The 19776-nt window shown below is 48.0% G+C and overlaps 1 protein-coding gene across 2 annotated transcripts in view; it reads left to right on the top strand.

Annotated features, from left to right (window-relative positions):
• Positions 1 to 13163, top strand: part of FAM32A (family with sequence similarity 32 member A) — a 46747-nt gene extending 33584 nt beyond the window's left edge. Inside the window, exons 3-4 of one of the 2 annotated variants that reach the window (XM_077271797.1) lie at positions 8570 to 8623; positions 12783 to 13163. In XM_077271797.1, the coding sequence (XP_077127912.1) occupies positions 8570 to 8623; positions 12783 to 12851 (123 nt within the window). In that variant the 3' untranslated portion in view covers positions 12852 to 13163. The remainder of the gene's footprint in view (positions 1 to 8569; positions 8624 to 12782) is intronic. The other variant, XM_077271804.1, reaches the window with a different exon arrangement.
• The last annotated feature ends 6613 nt before the right edge of the window (positions 13164 to 19776 follow it).

Below are 19776 nucleotides of genomic sequence, written 5' to 3'. Positions count from 1 at the left end.
AGGTTTACATGGTACTGTAAACCTGATGGAACACTGCTACGAATTTGCAGCGGCCAATCCGCTGCGGATCCGCAGCCAAATCCGCACCGTGTGCACATATCCTAATTCTAACGCTAACCCTAGTTCTAACCCTAACCCTACCCCTAACCCTACTCTTACTCCTAACCCTAACCCTAGTGGAAAAAAAAAATATTTTCTTTATTTTATTATTGTCCCTACCTATGGGGGTGATAAAGGGGGGGTTCATTTACTATTTTTTTTATTTTGATCACTGTGATAGCGGCGCCCGTGGAGAAGACAGACGGACACCGGGAGGCTCGGTAAGTATGAGGGGGGGGGGTGATCGGAGCACGGGGGGAGCGGGCAGGAGGACGGGGGAGCGGACAGGAGGACGGAGGGGAGCACGGGACAGAACCGAGGACTGGGGAGGAGATCGGTGGGTGTGGGGGGGACAGACTAGGTTTTCCAGCCATGGCCGATGATATTACAGCATCGGCCGTGGCTGGATTGTAATATTTCACCAGTTTTCATAGTGAAATATTACAAATCGCTCTGATTGGCTGTTTCACTTTCAACAGCCAATCAGAGCGATCGTAGCCACGGGGGGTGAAGCCACCCCCCCTGGGCTGAAGTACCACTCCCCCTGTCCCTGCAGATCGGGTGAAATTGGAGTTAACCCTTTCACCCGATCTGCAGGGACGCGATCATTCCATGACGCCACATAGGCGTCATTGGTCGGATTGGCACACTTTTTCATGACGCCTACGTGGCGTCATGGGTCGGGAAGGGGTTAAGCATTCCATCATTGTGAATGCATTCCGCAATTTTTGTGCACATGCGTATTTTTCTGCGATAAAAACGCATTGTGGAAAAATACGCAGCATGTTCGTTAATTTTGGAGATTTTTCGCGGATTTCCCGCTATTTAAATGCATTGGGAAGCTCCGGAAAAAAACGCAAAAAACGAGAAAACCGCGTGCGGATTTTATGCAGAAAATCTTTGGTTTTGTTCAGGAAATTTCTGCATAAAATCCTGACGTGTGCACATACCCTTAAGGATGATGTAATGAACTGGTGTGAACTGAACACTGAAGTTATTTGCATTTAAGTTATATGCTTGGAACCTTTTCTGTGTGAAGATAACGCAGTAAAGAGACTTCTGTTTGAACTTTGCGGGTCACTGCTACCGGTGCTTTACAATATATAAAAAAATAATAGCCAGAAAAACCTCTTAAACATATTTACCGCCACCTGATAGGCTACCGCTTAGCCCATACAAGGAAGGGAAGTACCCACTAAAAGCAACATTTCCATAGAGAGAAAAAAGAGTTCTTTTGGGTATGAAAGGATAAAAGACAAAATTTTATTGAAAGTTCATAGTACATATAAATACCAACAGTATACATAAGATTCCAATAAAGTGACACATGTGCAGAGCAAGATAACAGGGCACCCAGAAGCCCCCAACTACTTACACCCCTTCGTGCCTAGCAGTCTATCCAAAATTAAGGTGCATATATGGCAAAGTACGGCACAGGCAAGTTTGGTGTGGCCCAAAATGTAATCCTAAGTATATACAATTCACTCCGCAAAAAGCAGAGTATATAAAACGAACGGAGTACCAAAAAGTATCATATAGGGCCAGCTGACACTTACCACGGGTAGAGGTAGGAGGGATTCGGGGGCCGGGTGTAAAGAAAGCCCCCCGACGCGCGTTTCGCGTCCCCAACAGACCGCTTTCTCAAGGGAGGTGGAAAGATCCATGCAAAAGGACCTTTTAAGGTCAAAGGGTTGATCACGTGTGAAAAGGGCCAATCGCGAGTAGTCCGAACCGGCGCATGCGCGCCGCACACCACAGGTCCTAGAGGTGCCGGGGAGCGTCATGCGTGTCCGCGCACGCGCGGGGAGGGAATCCCCGGCATACGAGGAGAGCATAAAGACGCGCCGCCGCACCGAAGGAGTGCCAGGTAGCGGAGCGCATGGGCACAACCACTCATATATATAATAAAAAAATAAGTTGAAATCACCCCCCCTTTTTGCCCTATTCAAAATAAAACCATTAAAAATTAAATAAAAAATACACGTTTGGTAATTCTGAATGCGGCTATAGCAAATCTATCGATTATATAAAAATAATTAATCCAATCGGTAAACAGTTTAATGAGAGAAAAGTCAAAATGCCAGAATTATTGGATTTTAATGAAATGTTGAGGTGAACAAAATACATAACGGGCAATCAAAAGAACGTATCTACACCAAAATTATGTCAATAAAAACGTCAGCTTGTCATGAAAAAAATAAGCCCTCACCCAGCCCCAGATCACAAAAAATGGAGACGCTATGGGTCGCGAAAAATAACGGTTTTGTGTTTTTTTTGGGTTTTTTTAAGCAAACTTTGAATTTTTTATTCACCATTTAAATAAAAAAGAACCTAGACAAGTTTGGGGTCTACAAACTCATAATGACCTGGAGAATCATAATGTCAGTTTTAGGCCATGTTCACACGATCCTTTTTTTGATCCTTTTTTTTTCAGGTCCTGATTTGGAAAACCCGCAGTGCAAAACTGCACTGCTGATTTTCCTGCAGTTTCTTCTGCAGATTCCTCTGCGGGTTTTCAACAGCACTTTCCTATTGGTGCCTGTTGAAAACAGGAGCTGAATCCGCAGAAAGAAGTGACATGGTACTATGATAGTGGGCACAGCGGTTTTTGTTTTCCATAGAGTAACATTGGACTGTACCCTGCATGGAAAAAGGACCTGAAAAAAAAAGGATCGTGTGAACATAGCCTTAGCGTTTGGTGAACATTTTTTATTTAAATGAAAAAAATTTAACTTTCATAAGTGCCCTATGTTTTTAAACATGTGTTTACTATTTACCATATATACTGTACTTGAGTATAAGCCAAGGCACCTAATTTTACCACAAAAAAAAAAACTGGGAAAACTTATCGACTCCCGTATAAGCCGGGTATGCATTGTCCCCTCATCCCCATCCTGGTATGCATGGCCTCCTCATCCCCATCCTGGTATGCATGGCCCTCTTATCCCCATCCTGGTAGGCACTGTCCCCTCATCCGCATCCTGGTATTAATGGCCCCCTCATTCCCATCCTGGTATGCACAGCCTCCTCATTCGCATCCAAGTATGCATGGCCCCCTCATCCGCATCCTGCTATGCATGGCCCTCTCATCCCCATTCTGGTGTGCATGGCCCCCTCATCCCCATCCTCGTATGCATGGCCCCCTCATCCCTATCCTGGTATGCATGGCCCCCTCATCCGCATCCTGCTATGCATGGCCCTCTCATCCCCATTCTGGTGTGCATGGCCCCCTCATCCCCATCCTCGTATGCATGGCCCCCTCATCCCTATCGGTATGCATGGCCCCCTCATTCCCATCCAGGTATGCATGGCCCCCTCATTCCCATCCAGGTATGCATGGCCCCCTCATTCCCATCCAGGTATGCATGGCCCCCTCATTCCCATCCTGGTATGCACAGCCTCCTCATTCGCATCCAAGTATGCATGGCCCCCTCATCCGCATCCTGCTATGCATGGCCCTCTCATCTCCATTCTGGTGTGCATGGCCCCCTCATCCCCATCCTCGTATGCATGGCCCCCTCATCCCTATCCTGGTATGCATGGCCCCCTCATTCCCATCCAGGTATGCATGGCCCCCTCATTCCCATCCAGGTATGCATGGCCCCCTCATTCCCATCCAGGTATGCATGGCCCCCTCATTCCCATCCAGGTATGCATGGCCCCCTCATTCCCATCCAGGTATGCATAGCCCCCTCATTCCCATCCAGGTATGCATGGCCCCCTCATTCCCATCCAGGTATGCATGGCCCCCTCATTCCCATCCAGGTATGCATGGCCCCCTCATTCCCATCCAGGTATGCATGGCCCCCTCATTCCCATCCAGGTATGCATGGCCCCCTCATTCCCATCCAGGTATGCATGGCCCCCTCATTCCCATCCAGGTATGCATGGCCCCCTCATTCCCATCCAGGTATGCATGGCCCCCTCATTCCCATCCAGGTATGCATGACCCCCTCATCCCCATACTGGTATGCATGGCCCCCTCATCCCCATCCTCGTGTGCATGGCCCCCTCATCCCTTTTCTGGTGTGCATGGCCCCCTCATCCGCATCCTGGTATGCATGGCCTCCTCATCCCCATCCTCGTGTGCATGGCCCCCTCATCCCTATTCTGGTGTGCATGGCCCCCTCATCCCCATCCTCGTATGCATGGCCTCCTCATCCCCATCCTCGTATGCATGACCCCCTCATCCCCATCCTCGTATGCACGGACCCCCCTCATTCCCATCCTGGTAGGCCATATCCCCATCCTCGTATGCACGGCCCCCCTCATTCCCATCCAGGTATGCATGGCCCCCTCATTCCCATCCAGGTATGCATGGCCCCCTCATTCCCATCCAGATATGCATGGCCCCCTCATTCCCATCCAGGTATGCATGGCCCCCTCATTCCCATCCAGGTATGCATGGCCCCCTCATTCCCATCCAGGTATGCATGGCCCCCTCATTCCCATCCAGGTATGCATGGCCCCCTCATCCCCATCCTCGTATGCATGGCCCCCTCATCCCTATCCTGGTATGCATGGCCCCCTCATTCCCATCCAGGTATGCATGGCCCCCTCATTCCCATCCAGGTATGCATGGCCCCCTCATTCCCATCCAGGTATGCATGGCCCCCTCATTCCCATCCAGGTATGCATGGCCCCCTCATTCCCATCCAGGTATGCATAGCCCCCTCATTCCCATCCAGGTATGCATGGCCCCCTCATTCCCATCCAGGTATGCATGGCCCCCTCATTCCCATCCAGGTATGCATGGCCCCCTCATTCCCATCCAGGTATGCATGGCCCCCTCATTCCCATCCAGGTATGCATGGCCCCCTCATTCCCATCCAGGTATGCATGGCCCCCTCATTCCCATCCAGGTATGCATGGCCCCCTCATTCCCATCCAGGTATGCATGGCCCCCTCATTCCCATCCAGGTATGCATGGCCCCCTCATTCCCATCCAGGTATGCATGGCCCCCTCATCCCCATACTGGTATGCATGGCCCCCTCATCCCCATCCTCGTGTGCATGGCCCCCTCATCCCTATTCTGGTGTGCATGGCCCCCTCATCCGCATCCTGGTATGCATGGCCTCCTCATCCCCATCCTCGTGTGCATGGCCCCCTCATCCCTATTCTGGTGTGCATGGCCCCCTCATCCCCATCCTCGTATGCATGGCCTCCTCATCCCCATCCTCGTATGCATGACCCCCTCATCCCCATCCTCGTATGCACGGACCCCCCTCATTCCCATCCTGGTAGGCCATATCCCCATCCTCGTATGCACGGCCCCCCTCATTCCCATCCAGGTATGCATGGCCCCCTCATTCCCATCCAGGTATGCATGGCCCCCTCATTCCCATCCAGATATGCATGGCCCCCTCATTCCCATCCAGGTATGCATGGCCCCCTCATTCCCATCCAGGTATGCATGGCCCCCTCATTCCCATCCAGGTATGCATGGCCCCCTCATTCCCATCCAGGTATGCATGGCCCCCTCATTCCCATCCAGGTATTCATGGCCCCCTCATTCCCATCCAGGTATGCATGGCCCCCTCATCCCCATACTGGTATGCATGGCCCCCTCATCCCCATCCTCGTGTGCATGGCCCCCTCATCCCTATTCTGGTGTGCATGGCCCCCTCATCCGCATCCTGGTATGCATCGCCCCCTCATCCCCATCCTCGTATGCATGGCCTCCTCATCCCCATCCTCGTGTGCATGGCCCCCTCATCCCTATTCTGGTGTGCATGGCCCCCTCATCCCCATCCTCGTATGCATGGCCTCCTCATCCCCATCCTCGTATGCATGGCCCCCTCATCCCCATCCTCGTATGCACGGACCCCCCTCATTCCCATCCTGGTAGGCCATATCCCCATCCTCGTATGCACGGCCCCCCTCATTCCCATCCTGGTATGCACGGCCCCCTCATTCCCATCCTGGTATGCATGGCCCCCTCATCCCCATTCTGGTATGCATGGCCCCCTCATCTCTAGCCTGGTATGCATGACTCTTGGATGGAGGGGGAGCAGCATCGGCAGAGCAGCGGATCACAGGAGAGAGGAGCCTGCCTCCTGTGACCCACTGCTCTGCCGATGTTCAATCCCCCTTCACCTTCTTGGACCCTCACTCGAGTATAAGCCTAGGGGGGTGTTTTCAGCTGAATGTGCTGAAAAACTCTGCTTATACTCGAATATATACAATATTTACTGTAGGGCTTATATGCATTGTTTGTACTTTAGGCTATATTTGCCTGTTATTGGCCAAAGTATATATATTCACCTCTTATGGATAAGCGGAACCTACCTCCAGTCTATAAGATGACCGCACTTTTAGACAGATGTTTGCTTGCTAAATGCATCATATCAAATTGGTACAGGATGATTCACACGCTACTTTATCCAGTAAAATTGCTGTAACTTCTAAAAGAGACAGTCGACCGTACTGAAATTTGGACTGTACATACTTTGGCTCATGAGAAGTGAGTGCAATGAACCTAGGCGACAATAAACATCCGAGTGGTCTCACTGACTTGTCGCCCTCTTGTTGTCTCCACTACGATACAGACTTGCTGCATGCCTTTCTGCGTGTCGGTAGTTTCTGTGGTGCTTGCATTTCACTCCTGCCAAATTTATTCGTTTGTTAACAACTTTGGAGGAGTGTGTTTTCATTGTGAAAACTTATTGGAAAACTTAGTCCTTAAAGAGGTGTCAAAGTTAGTTTCTAAAGAGGTTTGGAGGTCGAAATCCGCCTTCCAAAATGTGTATTGAAGCTGCCTTTGATGACCAGGGACTGTGGCCAGCAAGATCGCCTGATTTCATACTGCCGGATGTTTTCCTTTGGGGCCATTTGAAAGGTTGGGTGTACAATAACAAGCCAGAACATTACAGGCACTAAGCGAGAACATACAGCAAGAAATTCATTCTGTGATCCCAGACATCCTGCCAAAAACTTGCAACAATATGGAACGGTGCGTGCAGGCGTTCTTGGGTGCGAACGGAGGACATTTTCAATACCTGCTTTTACCCCTTAACAACATAGCACTTATATTTGTCGTATCCCTGACTTTGATGCAGGTTTCAATACTAAGCCTGCAGCTTTCCCACCACATGACAGCTGATTTAAACAACTGTCATGTGCCTTAACAGACATGGATGAATCAGCGCTCCACCCGCAGCTGTTAACCAGTTTAATCCTGCTGTCAATCTATGATAGCGGGATTTAATACACGCTGTCCGAAAACGCGTCATTCTGGCAAACGATTGGTGCCCCTGTCACATGATCTTGGGACACCGATGGGTTGTCTTGACAGCTGGGGGTCTGCAGAAGTCCACCATGCCCCCTTGCCTGTCATTACGATCCTACTGTGATTGCCGGCTCCTGGCCTGCATTCATTGGAGATCATAATTTCTGTTATACATAGCAGGGGACACAATGAAAAAAGCACTTTCAAATCTCCCCGATCTATGAAAATATAAAATAAATTAATCAGATCAGTAAACGGCATGACGAGAAAAAAAATTGACACTCGAATTCTGTTTTTTGACAGCCACAAAATTACTATTAAGTTCAATAAGAGGAGATCAAAACAATGTATCTGCCCCAAAATGGTATCAATAAACGTCAGCTCAGGGCACAAAAATAAGCCCTCACCCAGCCCCATATCCCAAAAAAACAAACACACCACGAGTCTCAGAAAATGGTGACAAACGCAAAAACTTTTTTTCATACAAATTTCGGATATTTTTTTTTTTCTTCCCACCAGGGATGAACATTCCAAATTTCAGTACAATAGTGTCTTTAAGCAGTTACGGCAATTTTTCCTTGTAAAGTAGCGAGTGAATCACCTTGTATATTATTTTAGAGTATTTGAACGTCCATTACATGTGCAAAATGAAATTGCTAAAGTTCTTTAAAGCAAACCTGTTACATGAAGAAACGACATTAACCTGCAGATATGGGGTTAATCAGCAGGCTAATAGCGCCCTGAACCTGCCCCCCCCCCGTACTTAGACCCCTGCTGCTGGGAGAATAACAACTGTATACCTTCCGGAAGTATTCTGGTTTCATTCTCACTGGTGGCCCCGGAGCAGGTTCTTTGTGTATGGAGAGATGGAGAGCAGCGTTGTAGCCGCCCTCCCGGACACTGACTGACAGCTGACTTGGCATTAGGGCCGGCTGTCAGTGAAGGGGGTGCGGTTACATCCGCTGCTCTCCATACACAGAGCGGTGACTGAACCTGTTCCCGTGCCACCAGCGTGACTGAAACCAGAACGCTATCGGGAGGAATAAAGTTAATTTCCTCCCTGCAGCGGGGAGTGGGGGTATAAGTGCTGGCAGCGGGCAGGTTCAGAACGCTATTAACCTGCTGATTAACCCCATATCTGCAGGATAATGGCGTGTTTTATTTTTATTTTTTTTTTACAGGTTCCCTTTAAAGTCAATTTAGCTTTTGATAAAATAATGACTGATATATTTTTCTTTTAGCAAATGGAAAGAATTTTAAAGAAGGCTTCAAAAACACACAAGCAGAGAGTTGAGGTAGGTAATCCGTTAATGCTACTGAATATATACTTCCAATTAGAAGGTGCATATGTCTTACCACAGTAGGAATCTGAGACCGACCCCTGTATCCCAAACTTCTGTGTCTTACTCTGTGGTGTTTCAGAGAAAAACGTAGCTGAAGGCTAAGTGGGGTGCCAATGGGTTATCATGGTAGCGATGCCCTACTGAAGGCCCACTGCCATCTTTATTATCCCATGAATCCCGGCCTGGGCTCTGCTTGTTGATTGTCATGTTTACTATATACTACAATACTGAAGTATGTCTGTATATGGTACAAGTGATCAAACAAAAAATAAGTGGCAGTTAATTAATCCAAAGTAAAAGCTGTAAAAATTTAAATGACTAGCCAATTTACAAAATTTAAAAAATTTAAAATGTATTAACCAGTTGTCCGTAAGTCAGATATATGAAATTATAAAAAGAATGAACCCATGCTGCAAAATAAAAAACTGTAAATGCCTGCACTTGTATTTTTTGATCATTTCACAAGCCCTCTGCCCACCCAATTAAAATTGCAATTACAAGCTATCAAAAAATTATACGCAACCCAAAATGGCACCAATTAAAGACACATGTCACTACTAGAAAAAAATACCTTCACACAGCTTCATTGATGGGGAAAATAAGAGTTCTGTGTTTCACAATAGCAACTCAAGCCTTGTTTGCTTGTTTAGAGCCACTTAAAGAACAGGCCTGATTTTCCCCAGGGAAAAATTCAGTCTCCTGGCTGCCTAGTAGAGCTGACTGTGTCTACCAGGACCCAGCAGCTTCTGCTCCCTCCCTACACCCAGCGATCACATGATGACTTCCTATTTTTTATACACAGTGTTTACAGCAGAGGCCAGAGCCTGTATGACACCATTTCTACCTTCTCTATGGACAGCCGGTTTCCCGCTCCCACAGCTGCATGATGTCTTGCAGCACTTCTACTATGCAATGACATTATACAGTAGAACATCACTACAGAGTGTAACACAAACCGCCCTGACGTTTATAGTCCATGGGTGGTCCAGGAGTAAAGTTCTGCATTAACTTCTGTCCCTTTCCTCTTCTTATTTCTCATTATGTCAAGAAAGTTAACATCCACAACAGCAAACGATGGGATCCTACAAAGAATATGTAACTGGTAATTCACTAGATATGAGCGGATCTGGCAAGATTCAAATTTGCCAAATTTTGCCTGATTTTACTAGGAAATTTGATTAGCAGCAAATGTATTATCTGCAAATCGTGTGCTATGTTATGTGGTCTGGAGAGACCCCAGAGCATAATAAGCATAAGATGTGGAGGAAAAAAAATAACCAATACTCCCTTCCCTGCTCACTGATACCCCCACCCCTGACAGTCCTCTGTGCCTCTTAAGACCACCGGATATCTTCATGCTTTGCCGTCCCGGCAGCATGCTTGGAGACTTCCCTAGCCTAGTCGCATCTCGAAGTCACATCCTAGTGTGCTTGTTGTGAGGTCGCACTGCATGTCCAGACATCACAATGTGGTTGTGACATTAAGATACGAATGCACGTAGACGTCATGGGCCTTGTTGCATCCAGAAGTTCTGGCCTACTGTGAAGGAACCCAGGGTTTTAGTGCCTGATGGTGGTAAGAAGAGGCAGTGAGAACTGTACGGCGAGAGCATGGAGTGTGGGTGGCCTGGAGGCGAGCAGTGAAGTGAATAATAGTTTTTACATTTTTTTTACTTTAAAGGGAACCTGTCACCCCCAAAATCGAAGTTGAGCTAAGCCCACCGGCATCAGGGGCTTATCTACAGCATTCTGTAATGCTGTAGATAAGCCCCCGATGTATCCTGAAAGATGAGAAAAAGAGGTTATATTATACTCACCCAGGGGCGGTCCCGGTTCTGTTCTGGTCCGATGGGCATTGCGGTACGGTCTCATCTTTCAGGATACATCGGGGGCTTATCTACAGCATTACAGAATGCTGTAGATAAGCCCCTGATGCCGGTGGGCTTAGCTCAACTTCGATTTTGGGGGTGACAGGTTCCCTTTAAACCTTTTGTCCGCCCTCTAAAATTCAAGTAGAATTCGATTCCGCTTAAATCACTTTGCCCATCTCTACTGTTCACCTTTTCTTATTTGGAGTTCATCTTTAACTACATGCCGGCACGTCATGCAAACCGTTTATACATTCATACAGTGGACATTACCCCTATAAAAATCATATTTGTGGTACAGATTTTCATTATTCTGTTATGTTAAAATTTATTTTATTACATATGTAAATGAGGTGGCTTCTGTGCATCTTTGTCATGCCCAAGTGCTCCGTGCACTGTGGTGCCCCCTCAATTACTATCCTCTACCCCTTCTTATGATTGACAACACTCCAAGGAGCGCTGCCTGTATTGAATCCTAAGCTCTGCATACTCCAACATTGCAGGAGACAGGAGCCTGCACAGGGTTGGTGTGTGCGGGCACCTGCTACACACCCCTAGTCCTGCTTTAGCGGTCGCGTGCTGCACACAGGTTCACACAGCATCATGCTGCTTGTGAGAGGATGATGAGGGGCTGCACATACTGATGCGGTGTGCGCTCAGCTTCTGCAGTGTCAGAACGCACTCTCATCTTCCTTTCCTGTGGGCATCGGCCGCTCACTTCTGTGCTAGCGCCCCCTGCAGACAGAACAGAGGGATCAGTATGTGCAGGCCTGAGGATACAATTCAATCCACTGCAGGGTGGCGTACTTGGAGCACTGTCAATTATAAGGTGAGGAGCTGAGGATGGTAATTAATGGGGTGAAATGGTGCACCAAAACAAAATATTTAAAATCTGTACCACAAGTATAATTTTTATAGAGGTCCCTTATATAAATGTATGACTGATTTTAATCTGAGTGTTGGGGTGAGGGGGTCAGACTCCCTTTAAAGAGAACATTTCACTATGAAAATGCAATATTTTTTGTGCAGGCACCATGTAATGTGGAGGCACCAGGTGGAGCTGGGCAGATTAATATATAGTTTGTGACAAAATATTCAGAGAAACTTGTGATTTAATAATTTAATTCTCGGTTCTCTCTGCTTTTCAGTCCAGTGGGCAGTCCTATCAGTGACAGACAGCTTCCTTGTATAACTGCATAGCTTTGTCAGTCATCGATAAAACCGCCCACTGGACTGAAAATCAGAGAGAACAGAGGATTAAATGATTAACCCCTTAACGTCCAATGACGGGCAGTGTCCATCATTGGACGCCTCCACCCATTAGGTGTGGGCTCTGGCGCGCACCTTTTCTGGCACATAACAGCTGATCTGATCAGCTGATATGTGCCCCTAACAGCCGCTGGGGGAATCACGATCTACCTGCGGGTGTTGACATGTTAAATGCCGCTGTCAAACTCTGACAGCGGCATTTAACATGCACACGCAGGAAGCGCGTCATTACCTCCTCGCATCGGTGCCCGTATCACATGACCGCGAGTCGTCGAAGGGTTGGCATGACAACTCGGGGTCAGTAGGAGACCCCTGTCTGTGGTTGTAATGGCTGGATAGCTATGAATGCTGCTCATCGGTTGGCACCCATAGCAAGTGGGCAGCCCTGCTCTATGCAGCACAAGCGATTGAATGATGATATATATATATATCAGATCGGCATGCAAAAATAAGCCATCAGCCAGCCCCAGATCCTGAAAAATGTAGACGCTACGGTTTTTTGTTTGTTTGTTTTTTTTGTTTACAAATTGTGGATTTTTTTTTCATCACTTAAATAAAAAAAAAAGACCCTAGACATGTTTGGTGTCTATGAACTCGTAATGACCTGGAAAATCATAATGGCACGTCAGTTTTAGCATTTAGTGAACATGGTAGAAAAAAAAAATCCAAAAAACAATTGTGGAATTGCACTTTTTTTTTTTTTTTTTTTTTGCAATTTCACCGCATTTGGATTTTTTTTTTACTGTTTTCCAGTACATGATGTAGTAAAACCACTGATGCCATTCAAAAGTACAACTCGTCCCACAAAAAACAAGCCCTCCCATGGCCATATTGACGGAAAAATAAAAAAGTTATGGCTCTGGGAAGAAGGGGAGCAAAAAAATGGAAAGCATTTGGTTTGTAATGTCATATGGCTGAGTTTTCACAGCATATTGCTAATATTTAAAGTTTTCCTTTTTTTCTTCTCTTTTTCAGGATTTTAATCGACACTTGGACACCCTTACTGAACATTATGACATTCCTAAAGTCAGCTGGACCAAATAATCCTATTTATATTTTCATGGCAATGTATACATCCTTCTGCCTTTAGCTCCTCATTGTTGTTTTTTTGTCAGTAAATAAACTCTTGTGAACATTTCTGCTGTTAGTCCTCCTTGCTTTGGCTCCACTGACTACCATGCTCTGACTTCTGGCTACAATGAAAAGCACAACACTGTCAGGCCTGGCATGTGATGGATCCCAATGTGCTCAGCTGACTTACAACATGATTCATCGTGGTTTCTGTATTTTTTTTTTTCCAAAGCTAGATTATTGCTGCATGCTGTTTCATGTTTGCAATAAAATTAAATGAAACTCTGTGCTTGATCAGCGCCATTATTATCTGTGTGAGCCTTGGGGAGATAAACTATTGTTTAAAAAAAAAAAAAAGTATATCTCCTTACAACGTTATTCCAACGATGCCGATGCTTGCATTATAAAAAATGCTTTGATTACTGCAGGTGACCCATTTTTATTTTATTAAAAAAAAATTTTGTTTCAAGGGACCTAGCAATTATAAAATGTGCAAGGCATGCTTTAAGGGGGGAGATGGGAAAGTGGAAATGCTGATGATGGTGCACGTGGGGCAAGTGCGACTACACCTGCTGCTGGAGCACAAGAAATACGCCAATCCACGCCAGTGCGAACAGGTGGTCACCACCGAGTCTTCCGTATGGTCCAGTCTCGCCAGTCTGAAGTCTGGATCACTTAGGCTATGTGCACACGTTGCGGATTTTGCTGCAGATTCACAGCGGATTTGACGCTGCAGATCTGCAGCTGTTTTCCATGCGTTGTACAGTACCATGTAAACCGTATGGAAAACAAAATCCGCAGTGCACATGCTGCGGAATAAAACGCGCGGTAACACAGCGGTGTTCTTTCCGCAGCATGTCAATTCTTTGTGCGGATTCCGCAGTGGTTTACACCTGCTCCTCAATAGGAATCCGCAAGTGTAAAACCGCAGGTGGAATCCGCACAAAAACCGTGGCAAATCCGCGGGTAATCCGCAGTGCGGTTTACCTGTGGAATTTTGCAAGAACAAAATCCGCACACCAATCCGCAACGTGTGCACATAGCCTTAAAGGGAACCTGTCACCCCCAAAATCGATGGTGAGCTAAACCCACCAGCATCAGGGGCTTATCTACAGCATTCTATAATGCTGTAGATAAGCCCCGATGTATCCTGAAAGATGAGAAAAAGAGGTTAGATTATACTCACCTGGGTGGGCGGTCCGGTCCGATGGGCGTTGCGGTCTGGGGCCTCCCTTCTTCATAGGACGACGTCGGTTCCGGCGCAGGCGTACTTTGCCATGTTGAGGGCAGAGCAAAGTACTGCAGTGCGCAGGCGCCGGGCCTCTCTGACCTTTCTCGGTGCCTGCGCACTGCAGTACTTTGCCCTGCCCTCAACAGGGCAGGCAAAGTACGCCGGAGCCGCAGCATGAAGATAAGAAGAGGATGTCATCATAAGAAGATGGGAGGCCCTGGACCGGACAGCGACGCCCATCAAACCCGGACCGCAGCGGGTCCGCCCCTGGGTGAGTATAATCTAACCTCTTTTTCTCATCTTTCAGGATACATCGAGGGCTTATCTACAGCATTACAGAATGCTGTAGATAAGCCCCTGATGCCGGTGGGCTTAGTTCACCTTCGATTTTGGGGGTGACACCTTTCCTTTAATACTCCTCCTTCCTTCCACCATGTTGAGTCCTAGGAGGCTAGTGATCCCACACTTGGACACTCTGAGGAACTCCTAACAAAATAATTCTTGATTGTGGCCTCTCAACTTGCATGCTCCAAGAGTTACAGGACGACATGCCATTTAGTGATGCTCTAAACTTAGAGCAGCCATAGACACAAGAACATAATGATGGGTAACGGCAAATTTGGGATAAGGAGTAGGAAGATGATGAGACGCAGTTGCCAAGTCTTGTTGTTAAGTCAGGAAGACCAGGGTAGGGGGGTGGAAAGAGGTGATGAATGACTAAGTCACCGACCCAACCTGGGAAGCTGGCATGCAGAGCGAGGTCATCAGCACCGAAACAGACGGGAAGAGGCTGTGGGGTGACCAGAGGGAGAAGGCAGACAACTGTTCCACGGAGCACAAACAGTCTTGAATTTTTCTGTCAAAGAGTTAGGTGTTCCTCAGTCTGGGACTTTTTTTTTTTTTAAAGAGAGTTCTGAGACCAACAAAATGGCCATTTGCAACCTGTGCCATGCTAAGATAAGCAGGGGCTTGACCAATAAGAACCTAACCACCACCAGCATGATCAGGCACATGTCATTTAAGCACCCGACTCGGTAGACTGAACGCCTGGGTCCACGATTGATGCGATCGGGTGACACCACAGCCTCTTTTCCTGGGCTAGGTGCTTCCAAATCCACTGTCCAAAACACTGGCGCAGATGTCTCCTGCCTTGAACATTTTGACATCATCAGGGACTTCTAAATCCTTCTCTCAGCTCAGCGTTCAGCTTTCCTTACCCCAGGCCTTGGAACAAAAAAGAAAGTTCTCAGCCAGCCACCCACAGGCCTAAGTGCTAAACGGGCACATTTCCAGGCTGCTCGCCGTGGAAATGTTGCCATTTAGGATGGTAGACACAGAGGATTTCCGCCAACTCATGGTGGCAGCCGTCCCTCGGCACTCTGTCCCCCGGCCACCACTTTTTCTCCCATTGTGGCGTCCCCTCCTTGTACCAGCACGTGTCCATGAACATCACCCGTGCCCTTTCATACGCACTTACTAGAATTGTCCACAACTGTAACGCTACAGAATAGGTTATCCAAGAGTGGACCCTCTGGGCCGTGGTACCGAACCTCCCCTGGGCGAGCTGATCCTAGTGGACCGGCCCCTATACAGGGACTGTCAGGGGCAAGCCCAGAGGATTCAAATACCATGACTGCCGGTACTGAGAGGGCGACTCGAAAGGACCGAGTAGCAGTACGAGGGGCAGACCGTGAAGACAAAGAAAGGAGACACGAGGGGAACTGATACACAAAGGGTAGTCACACGAGGAATAAAGAAACTAGGCAAGGCTGGAGGAGAACCATGGATGAGAGAAGAAAAGATTAGAGGGAAGGAGCAGGGTCCAGGGACCACAAGGAGCTTGGACGGCAGGAGGCACAGTGGGGAAGACAAGGACCAGGCAGTGTTAACAGGATCCAGGAACCACCAGGAGCTGGGATGGCAGGATGCACCATTGGGAAGGCAAGGGCCAGGCAGGGATAACACGATCCAGGGACCACCAGGAGCTGGGACGGCAGGAGGCACTGTAGGGAAGGCAAGGGCAGGGTTAACAGGATCCAGGGACCACCAGGAGCTGGGATGGCAGGATTACAAGGGAAAAAATACACAATACGAGGAAGTACAACAGGGCCTGGGCTAGTGAAACTAACAAGATAATCAGGCATGGCCCAAGGGAGGAAATGAGGAGAAATACCCCGTACGTACCCGCTATTGGAGGAGAGGCACTTCCGGGTCAGGATGCAACAGCCCTATAGAGCGCCCCGCAACCTAAGCCAACCAGGGGGCATGGACACCAGAACCTGGCAGCAGACAGAGAAGCAGGAAGCATCGGAGAGGAGCTGAGCAGTGGCGCACTGGAGCAGCCGCCTTGTGGTGTGTCACAGAAAACCGGCGGATACCTGCCACTGTAACATCAACCGACATGTGGACAAGCACTTGTGGCAAGGGAAGCTACATTTCTCTGACGAAACACTGGGTGAACATTGTGGAGGCTATGGCCGAGTCACACCCTGGCACGGCACATGTGCTCACCTTGATGAGGAATGCTGGCCCTACTTCAATCAGGATTTTCCTCCACCTCCTACAGCAGTTCCTGCACCCCCTCATCCTCCGGCTTTGATATGGTATCTCAGAGAACATCATCCACATCAGCTGGAAGCTCTGCAGCATTGCCTCAGTGAAGTGGCAATGGGCTCTGCTGAAGCTAATTTGTCTAGAAGACAGACCGCACACCGCGGCAGAGTAACTTAGAAGAATAACAGACCAGACAGATCAGTGGTTTTTGCTGCTGAACCTCCAATCAGGCATGGTCGTGTGTGATAATGGCCGTAACTTGGTGGCGGTTTTGAAACTTGGCGAGTTCACACACGTACCATGATTGGCACGTGCTCAACTTGGTAGTTCAGCTATTTCTGAAAATATACTCAGATTTGCCAGAGCTTCTGGGCAAGGTACGCCAAGTCAGCGCCCATTTGCGCAAGTTTGTTACTGCTGCCACCACTCTGGCATTCTGCAGCAGCGCATGCAAGTGCCAACTCACCTACTGGTGTGCGACGTCCGCACACGCTGGAACTCCACACTGAACATGCTGGCAAGGCTTTATGAGCAGAAGAGGCCAGTGGTTGAATACCAGCTTCAACACGCACATAACAACTGAAGAGTGGGCATGGATGTCTGACATTTGTTTGGTTCTCCAAGACTTTGAGGACTCCACAAAAGTGGTGAGCGGCAATGACGCCTCAGTCAGTGCAACTATCCTGCTTCTGTGCTTACTTAAACAGTCGCTGCTCACATGAAGCTTTGCATGCGGACGAGATGAGGATGGAGGAAGACATAACACAGAGAGATTGTAGCCAGCCCAGCCTCATCTCATATGCTCAGAAGAGGAGGAACAGGAGCTGGTGTCTAGCGCATCATAGGCTATTAGCCACACAACCTTTGTTCAGATGATTCTTCCGAGCTCCACCAAACAGGGATCGGCTCTCTGGCGCCACCACTTGCCTCAGGTCAGTCAGGGAACTGCACCGAGGGCAACTAGTCGCCAGAAAGGCTTCCATTATAGGTGCGAGTTAGTGAGGCACTCTCAGTGAGGGGGTGGATATACACTCACCGGCCACTTTATTAGGTACACCATGCTAGTAACGGGTTGGACCCCCTTTTGCCTTCAGAACTGCCTCAATTCTTCGTGGCATAGATTCAACAAGGTGCTGGAAGCATTCCTCAGAGATTTTGGTCCATATTGACATGATGGCATCACACAGTTGCCGCAGATTTGTCGGCTGCACATCCCAAAGATGCTCCATACAAGGCAGGATGGATCCATGCTTTCATGTTGTTTACGCCAAATTCTGACCCTACCATCCGAATGTCGCAGCAGAAATCGAGACTCATCAGACCAAGCAACGTTTTTCCAATCTTCTACTGTCCAATTTCGACGAGCTTGTACAAATTGTAGCCTCAGTTTCCTGTTCTTAGCTGAAAGGAGTGGTACCCGGTGTGGTCTTCTGCTGCTGTAGCCCATCTGCCTCAAAGTTCGACGCACTGTGCGTTCAGAGATGCTCTTAGGCCTACCTTGGTTGTAACGGGTGGCGATTTGAGTCACTGTTGCCTTTCTATCAGCTCGAACCAGTCTGCCCATTCTCCTCTGACCTCTGGCATCAACAAGGCATTTCCGCCCACAGAACTGCCGCTCACTGGATTTTTTTTCTTTTTCGGACCATTCTCTGTAAACCCTAGAGATGGTTGTGCGTGAAAATCCCAGTAGATCAGCAGTTTCTGAAATACTCAGACCAGCCCTTCTGGCACCAACAACCATGCCACGTTCAAAGGCACTCAAATCACCTTTCTTCCCCATACTGATGCTCGGTTTGAACTGCAGGAGATTGTCTTGACCATGTCTACATGCCTAAATGCACTGAGTTGCCGCCATGTGATTGGCTGATTAGAAATTAAGTGTTAACAAGAAGTTGGACAGGTGTACCTAATAAAGTGGCCAGTGAGTGTATATCACCATTCCAGCCTGAGGATATATATCTAAACCTCCCGGCCATCACTGCCAGAGTTCCTCACTAAAACAGTACAGTATTCTGCCACCAGTTCCGCATTTAAAATAAGCCCGATCCGACAGCAGGCTTATATCGGGTCAGGAACCAACCCTGCGGTATTGTATAATATAACCAACGGAGCGTGCGGACGTGGGGATTCGTGGATCGAAATAAAAGAGCAGCCCAAGATTATTTTTTTATTGAATCGCCGAGGAGGCGCACTCGAATATACAGATATACATACAAGAGAAAATATATACAGTCAGGAGTGTAGTACAAGGATAGGGCATAGATAGGTTGCAATTACCGTGTTATAATATAACACAGTTAACCTATACTCATAAGACATATATATATATATATATATATATATATATATATATATAACAATACCTATTTTATTATTTAAATGAATCCATAGAACACAACCACAGACATAACACTACAAACAACCGTGCTCTCTACATAACCCTATCAAGGGGCCCTATTGCCCACTGCCTAAGGCTACGTTCACATTTGCGTTGTGCGCCGCAGCGTCGGCGCCGCAACGCACAACACAAACAAAAACGCAGCAAAACGCATGCACAACGCTGCGTTTTGCGCCGCATGCGTCCTTTTTTTCATTGATTTTGGACGCAGCAAAAATGCAACTTGCTGCGTCCTCTGCGCCCGGATGCGGGCGCCGCAGTGACGCATGCGGCGCAAAACGCAAGTGCGACGCATGTCCATGCGCCCCCATGTTAAATATAGGGGCGCATGACGCATGCGGCGACGCTGCGGCGCCCGACCGCAAATGTGAACGTAGCCTAACAGCGGAGGTTGGCACCCTAAACACAATCGAGATTGGCGCCCCCACTCAACGTCGGCTGACCCTAATTCTCCTGTTGATGCCCTAGAAACGTGTTACATATGGACCCACAGTTATTCAACAGGAGATTATTGGGTAAAGATAAATTTCCAGATGATATAGCCCATAATATGGTGGGCACTAAAAATTGACAAGGTGAGAAACACAGACATACAAAGTGCAAAACAGTGCAAAAATAAAGTGCTATTAGTGAACAAAAATCCTTGCTACACTGCACCCTATGATCTCGATAACTGCCTTGCCGCGGGGGTTGGCACCCTACTGTTCAGCGGAAAA

Source organism: Ranitomeya variabilis, chromosome 1 (assembly GCF_051348905.1).
Source record: "Ranitomeya variabilis isolate aRanVar5 chromosome 1, aRanVar5.hap1, whole genome shotgun sequence".
NCBI classification, from domain to species: domain Eukaryota; kingdom Metazoa; phylum Chordata; class Amphibia; order Anura; family Dendrobatidae; genus Ranitomeya; species Ranitomeya variabilis.
This window is presented reverse-complemented; position numbering and strand designations above follow the sequence as displayed.